A 7,929-nucleotide genomic window follows, 5' to 3' on the forward strand; every position below is an offset into this window, starting at 1 on the left:
AAGCAGTAGGTCTGCACTCAAGTACCACTGTAGAGACTGGGAAGAGAGAATACGTTTAAAAGACACTCAAAGTCAAGATTAGCACTCCCTGGCAGGTGTGAGTTGTACGCAGAGATGAGAGGAGAAGGGAAAGGTGAAAGTCGTGGATGACTTTTAGATTTTTAATATAGGTACTGTGTAAATGTGGTATCAGTTATAGTACTGTGTAATGTGGTATGAGTTATGGTTGGACAGAAGTTTGAGCTGCCTTTTTTGGTAAAGAGAATCCCATTTATTGAAGGGATTCAAAATATAAATTCAACTGTTGGATTATAGGCAAAGGTGAAGAGATAATAGAATATATAACGTTCAGGTAAACATCATAAAATGCACATGCTAATTTGAGCAGTACAAAGGGGAAGTAAAATAATGTCAAAGGTCCTATCTTATTCTAGGTTAAAGTGCTTTGTTGGTACCTTTATTATATTTATGTCAATCTTATATATTACAACTTGTTGTACTATGTCTCCCAGCTGGACTGTTTCAGGGACCTCACTTATTATTCATCTTTTTATCTCCATAGTGCCCTGCACACAGCAGGTGTGCAAATATAATCAGCACACCTAGCACATGTACTGCTCTTATTATTTTGTTAAATAAAAGTTTTATGGCAACTTAACCTCATGACATTTAATATACTGAACTACTTGCCATTCTCTCTTCACTGAATTTTTCTACCACTCTGACTTGCTGTTTTATTGACAATGGCAACTACTACTGAAATTCCATCCATTCTTTACAGCCCAACTGAAATGTTATTTCCCCCATAAGACTTTCCAGTGGTATATCATCTTGCCTATAAAGGGGACAGTGATCTGTTACATTTGGGAATAGCTTCCAGAGCCTAAGGTAGTGCCTTTATGTACTTGATACATAAGTACAGTATTTGCCTAATTACACTGGAGTGATGTCTTTTTTCTTTTTTTGAGACAGAGTCCCGCTCTGTCACATAGGCTGGAGTGCAGTGGCACTATCTCTGCTCACCACAACCTCCGCCTCTCAAGTTCAAGCAATTCTCCCGCCTCAGCCTCCCAAGTAGCTGGGACTACAGGTGCGAGCCCGGCTAATTTTGTAATTTTAGTAGAGATGAGGTTTCACCATGTTGGCCGGGCTGCTCTCAAGCTTCTGACCTCAAGTGATCCGCCCACCTTGGCCTCCTAAAGTGCTGGGATTACAGGTGTGAGCCACCACGCCCAGCTGGGAATGATGTCTTAAAGGTAAAGAAGTTCCATTCAAGAAAAATCTAGAATGGATTTTGTCTTCCTTATCGCTGAAAGGATCAAGGCGTAAAAATCAGTGAGTCCATTCAGATAAGACATTAGCATGTGTGATAAGAAAAGGCAGGGCCTTACAAGTCAAACTTGGTTTTAAATTCTGGCTAATAAGTGTGTAATACTGGGCAATTTGTTAATCCTTTAGATCCTGGGATTTCTCATCTGTAAAATGAGGTCAATGGCACTTTACCATACAGGGCAGTGAAAACTATACAAAATTACATCTTTAAAGTGTGTAGCATTCAGCAAATGATCAGTAATCAGTGGCTATTTTTATTGTTTTTGGCATTAATTTCAGATCTATGATATAACCAATGATAATAATTTTAAAAAATCAGGAGTTTTGGAGGTGAGCTATTTAGTCTATATAATGTGTAAATTCTCTCAAGAAATCTAGTTAACTTCTTACTCACCTGAAGAGGTGACTCAATGACTACAGCTACTTAGCTTTCTAATGCATTTGGTTCAATAATCAGATTTTATAAAATTGTGTCATCTATAGTTTTATGAAGAGACTAAAATTCAAATTCTTAAATTCATGTATTTTAAATTAAGATTTTAACATTTTAAGCATGAACTTTTCAAAATTAAACAGCTGACTGACAAAGTACCTGCCTGACAGCAGAAGCCATACTTTCCAAGTAACTTTATTGTTGAACCACAAATATGGCCAATTTTCTTTTATCCATCCAAAGTATCAGATTACCCCAAATTGTTTGTAAATAAAATTCTTCAAACTAATGACTAGCTGTCAAGAAATCTTAAATAACATTTGTGTTAAAACAAAGCAATTTCTGCATGGATATTACTTAATAAAGGTCTATTTCTTAAAAAATGATAACTTATGACACGAGCTTAAGTTGTCAGATACAAAAACTGAAGCTATTACCTACAGCCATCAATCTAGGTGAGGACACACAGTCCCCAAAATACCCACCCAGAGTCCCCTTTCAGTTTGAATATTCTCTTATTCTCTGACAAAAATCCTCTCTTGTCCCTGTTACCCCTGACTGCTCTGAGGAGAATGGATAGGACATCCCTAATTTACTTTAAGGCCCCAGTGGGGACTTAACTATATGACACTGAAGCTTGGTCATGTTTGTTCCAATGTAGAACTCATTAACATATCCTTTCCCCCGTCTCTACTAAAAATACAAAAAATTAGCCGGGTGTGGTGGGGGGCGCCTGTAGTCCCAGCTACTCCAGAGGCTGAGGCAGGAGAATGGCGTGAACGCGGGAGGCAGGGCTTGCAGTGAGCTGAGATTGCGCCACTGCACTCCAGCCTGGGCGACAGAGCCAGACTCCGTCTCAAAACAAAACAAAACAAAAAAAAGTATCATTTCATTAAAATGATAGGAAATTGCTTTAGTCATAAGATACAGACTACAGATTATTCTTTGAAAAACATGTGTAGTGTAATGGGAATGATTTCAAAGTCGGGAGTCCCAGCTCTGTTATCTCTCACAAGACTTAATCTGTCTGTTTTCTCATCTGAAAAATGGGGCTTTCCAAACAGGCTTGTGGTGAGAATCAATGAGATAATGCATGTGAAAGCACTTGTAAAACTGTAAAGCCTGCACATTTATAAAGTACCTGTTTCAGATGGGAACTTGTATTTGTAACTTTTTGCCTGAGGAAAATCCAACTATTAGCATGTACTAATATTTTTAAAGTGTTCTTTTGGCTTAAAATATTTTTTTCTTAAGAAAAAATTTATCGGTATATTAAAAACATTAAAGTTGAGGACTAGATAATGAAAACAAATGTAAGGCAAATCATTTGCTATGAAACTGGTGTATCTTTAAGTTCCTTGAAACATCTTTCTGTTTCTATATTATCAATAAACTCAAGGGAAATCAACATGAAAAAATTATCAGAACCCAAGGTCATTTCTCTTGCGTGCCCCAGTAACGAAATCATTAAATGTGGTTTACATTGGCATATATCCTGACTCAAAGAAAGGTAACAAGCCTTAACCAGTCAAGCTTCAAGCAATAAAAGAATGTTTTACATCATATATTTACCCTTATTTACGCTGCTATGGACTTTGCTGGAGACATGAAAGAACGCGACATTTCTTAAAATTATCAATATCACATCCTGTCATTACTCTGGAATCAATGTTGACCATTTAAAAAATTCTCTTTGAACAGTCATCTCATTGAAAGTTTTAGATCTGTGATAACATAGTAGCACCTGAAAAAGATCGATTTGTTTGAACCGTTAACTCTTCACACCCCTTTTGCATTTTACTAAATGAAAGGCCATAGAATAAAATGAAAAAAAAAATCTGTTTTTCTTCCCACATCATTAAACTATAACACGGGTATTCTGCAAGTTCTTTCATGAGATTAATTAGAGTTATATCAGAAATGCAACCAGAGTTAATTGTTGGAAAAATAGATTTTCTATCTTATCAAAGATGAAGCAGAGACACACTTAACTATGTTAAAACCATAAACACAGGCAAAATTTATAAATCTTAAACAAGGACTGCTTATAGCACAAACAGAACTTTTACTTCCTGAGACTTCTGAACAGTTCCTGTGACTTCATTACTTTTGCCAGAGATAGAGACATTTTTTGAGATTGTGCAGGTTTTCTTTTTTGGTTACATTTAAAATAATAACATTTATTGAATTATACCATGAATTACATTTATTGAGTGCTTCCCCTAAGCTAAGCACAGCCTTAAGGCTATGTGTTTTACTTAATTCTCTCACCAACCCTATGAGGCAATAAACGGTTAGGTAATGCACTCAAGTCCACATAACTAGTAAGAGCCAAGATTCAATCTCACACTGTCTGACTCCAAAGCCAATGTTCTTAAGCACTGCATTAAACTCCTATGCGATAGAAAAGGGTGCCACAAGGAAAAGAATAGATTTAATTTTATTTTCCAGTTCCAGGCTCTTATATCAAGTATTTAATAACTGCATTGTTATGCTGCTTTACAATCTACTCCTTTTGTAAAGAAATTTATGTAAGAAAAGATATGTAGAAGATATCACAATCTTAAAAAAAAACATGATCGGCAAGCTAATCTTATAATGGAGTTTAAAACAAAAGTTGACAGAAACATTCCTGAAGGAATTAGTACCATAACACCTGGTGGGGTGCAAATCAGTTTCCAGATTATAAAATCTCCAAGACAGTGCTTGCCACCTGAAGACATTTCGCTTTGTAATATTTGCACCGGTTTTCCTTGTGGAATGAAGCCAGACAACCAAATAATGGAAAAATGTAGTTTTCCTTTTTTTTTTGAGATGGAGTCTCTCTCTGTCACCCAGGCTGGAGTACAACGGCGCGATCTTGGCTCACTGCAACCTCCGCCTCCCAGGTTCAAGTGATTCGCCTACCTCAGCCTCACGAGTAGCTGGGATTACAGGCGCCCACCACCAGGTCCAGCTAATTTTTGTATTTTTGGTACAGACGGGGTTTCATCATGTTGGCCAGGCTGGTCTCGAACTCCTGACCTCAGGTGATCCACCCGCCTCAGCCTCCCAAAGGGCTGGGATTATGGGCGTGAGCCAGTGCGCCCAGCCAGTTTTCCTTTTTTCAGGTAATACGGGTTACTTCAGAATGTTTGGAATGTCGACAAATTAGAATACACAGCTAAGTCATAGCTCCCTTCATCTTTTGTCACAATTAAAGTATGCACAGATCCAGTCAACTAGGGCCTAGCAATGAAGTAAATCTTGTTCCTGTTTTTCCTTTTGTTAACATTTAGGAATAAGTAAGACTTTGTTAAGGTAGGATTCCACACTCCCTACACCCCACCCCCCCAAAAAAAAACTATTTCCAAAAGTTACCTTAATATGTGTAAGGCAGTGTGTTTTTAACATTATAACCAATGTTACATTGTTTGCCTTTCCAAGACCCCAGTTGAAAGCTGTTCCAACTGTCAGGCCCTTTCCCATTACGACATGGTGCTATTTTGCAACCATGACAAATGCTGGCAATAAAGCGAACATTTACTGAACGCCATGTGGCAAGCCCAGTGGTATGCTCTTGACAGGCATGGCATCTTCAGGACACCTCTGAGGTCGGTACTGTCATCATTATACTGATTTTACGGATGAGGAAAGTGAGGCTGGGGAGTCTAACCCCTCCAAAGGCAAACACAGCAAGAAGGGCACGAATATGAACTCAGGTCTGCCCCCAATGCCAGAGTATTTAACAACTTCTTCAAATTGTTCTCAAGGAAGAGTCGCCAAACCCCACAAAAATCATTTGATCACCCCTCCTCAGCACACAAAATGTAAAGCATCCGAACAGCCTGCACCTGCAACTTTGGAGACCAAGCTGTAAGTTCTCTCTACTCCCACAAAATAAGGGTGGGCTAGCGTGGGGTGGGGGGAGAAGGCAAGAATCGGTTCCCAGCAAAATAAAAAGAGCGAGAAAAGGGCCAAGCGCCCACGAAAGAAACCAATCTAAACTCAAGGCAAAGGGACCTAAATGCTTTAGAACCAAAATGGCACAAAACCAACCAAGAACACGAAAATGAATTCAGCAGAAGACCGACACAAGGTAACAGACAGCAAAGGAAGCTGTCACAACGGATGCTGTATTTTATTAAAACCACACAGGGAGACCAAGAAAGTCGCAAGAGTTGAAGGAAAAAAGCAAAGCCGGCTCCACAGACCTCTGGTTTTCAGACCCGCTGCTCGGGGTGAAAGGCAGAGCGCGGTCCGCACCTTCTCTCGTTAAATAGCCATTCGAAACGCCACAGAGGACGAAAGGGCTGAGGAGAGAAAAGTGTCCGCGCCTCCGGGACCGCCATCGAGTTACCATCACTCTCTCGCTGGGCGCGGCGCGTGGAGGGGGCGCTGGTGCGACTCCGCTGCCCTAGTCGCCGTCGGCACCCAAGTTTGTGCCAAGTCACAACGCGCGTTATCGGCAGCAGCAACGCCACCTCAGCCTCGCCGCCGCGGTCCCGGCACTTATGGGCACCCGCGTCCCGCCCCGCGCGTCCGGGAAGGTTCCGCGCCGGGCCCCGCCCGTCCTCACCTGCCCAGCTCCCGGCCCGGGCACAGGCTGTAGCCGTCCTGGAAGGGCTCGGTGCGCACCGCGGCGCGGATCTCTGTCAGCAGCCCGCGGGCCTGGGGCGGCGGCGTCGGCCGGCACGGCCCGCTCAGACCCCGGCCGGCCCGGCCCGAGCCTGAGGTGGCGCCTGGGGAGGAGCCGCCGCTGCCCGGCTTCTCCAAAGGGATCATGGTGTTCAGGCCCGCTTCCTTCCTGGCCGCTTGTTCGCTCCGAGCAGCCGGAGGGTCACGGACCCGCCCCCGGCTCCTAGTGCCGGTCCGCGGAGCCTTCAAACACCCACTCTTCCCAGCGCGGGGCTCGGACTGCGGCAGGCAGGCTACCGGCAGCCCGGCCCCGCCCCGCGCTCCGCGCCCGGCCCCGCCCCCGGCCCCGCCCCGCGCCTGCCCTGCACCCTGCTTTTGGCCCCGGCCAACCCCGCCCCACGTCCGCCCCGCACCCGACCCCGCCCCGGCCTCACTCCGTGGCCGCCCGCCCCCTCGCTGAGCTCCCGCGGGGTCCTGAGCGCCCGATGCCTCACGCGCGCCCTCTGCAGCTCAGGGGGAGAAGGTGCAGCTTTCGGGATCGCCCGGAGGCTGGAGGCGACTCACAGCACCACCCTTTGGCCAGGACAGCCTACTGCGTTAGCAGAGTTGCGCACCTGTTGAGCGTCTGAGAGTCAACAGGTGCGGCGCGTGGAGGGGGCGGTTAATACAAGGCATTTGAGCTGTAAGCGGGACTTCACGTGGTGAGGAGGGGCGGGGTCTGGAGGCACTTCGGTTAATAAAAGGCATTTGAGCTGTAAGCAGGACTTCACGTGGTGGGGAGGGGTGATGAGATCCTGATCTCCGTACACCGGGCGAGGGGTCTGGAGGCAGGAGTTGTATAAATATTATTAACCCTGCACGCCAGCCCTATGAAATAGACACTATTATATTGTCTGTAGTCGTCTCTATATTTACTTTCGAGGTCCTCTCATCCAGTCTTACGACTTTAATTACCATCTATATGCTCATGACTACAGAATTTGTATCTCTAGCTTCCAAATATTCCCTGAACTTCAGACTGGTGTATTTGACTATGCATTTGGCATCTCCACTTAGATGTCAAATTAGCATCTCAGACTTAACATACACAAAAGTAAGTTGCTGATTGGTCTTCATGAATGCACTCCTACCCAGCTTTCCCCATCTCAGTTTTCTTCATCTCCTTCCTTCTAGCTGTTCAGGCCAAAAATCTTGGGATGAGCATTGATTCCTCTCTCATGCCCATCTCCAGTTTGTCAGTGAACCCTCTTGTCTTTTCCTTCAAACTAGATGCGGCATTTGATCACTTCTCTCTATTTCCACCTTACCATCATGGCCTGAGCCACCGTTATCTCTTATCTGGATTATTGTGATGATAGTTTACTAACTGAACCACCTGCTTCCATCCTTCTTCCTCCCTAATGCCGCATACATAGTTCATTTTCAAGGCAATGAGAGTGATCTTTTAAAAATCAAAACCAAATCACGCCACTGCTCTGCTCAAACTGTCTCAGTGGAGTTTTGCTTCTGGCACTGATATACTAGTTTATTTGTGTTCAACATTCTCA

At 43.7% G+C, this 7,929-nt stretch overlaps 1 protein-coding gene across 2 annotated transcripts in view; it reads right to left on the reverse strand.

Annotated features, from left to right (window-relative positions):
* STK17A (serine/threonine kinase 17a) overlaps positions 1-6,665 on the reverse strand; it is a 39,927-nt gene extending 33,262 nt beyond the window's left edge. The window contains exon 1 of one of the 2 annotated variants that reach the window (XM_032758250.2): positions 6,324-6,665. In XM_032758250.2, the coding sequence (XP_032614141.1) occupies positions 6,324-6,529 (206 nt within the window). In that variant the 5' untranslated portion in view covers positions 6,530-6,665. Of the gene's footprint in view, positions 1-4,672; positions 4,855-6,323 lie in introns of those variants that run through there. The other variant, XM_058445415.1, reaches the window with a different exon arrangement.
* Between the last annotated feature and the right edge of the window lie 1,264 nt (positions 6,666-7,929).

This window comes from Hylobates moloch, unplaced genomic scaffold (genome assembly GCF_009828535.3).
Source record: "Hylobates moloch isolate HMO894 unplaced genomic scaffold, HMol_V3 SCAFFOLD_1, whole genome shotgun sequence".
Taxonomy (NCBI): domain Eukaryota; kingdom Metazoa; phylum Chordata; class Mammalia; order Primates; family Hylobatidae; genus Hylobates; species Hylobates moloch.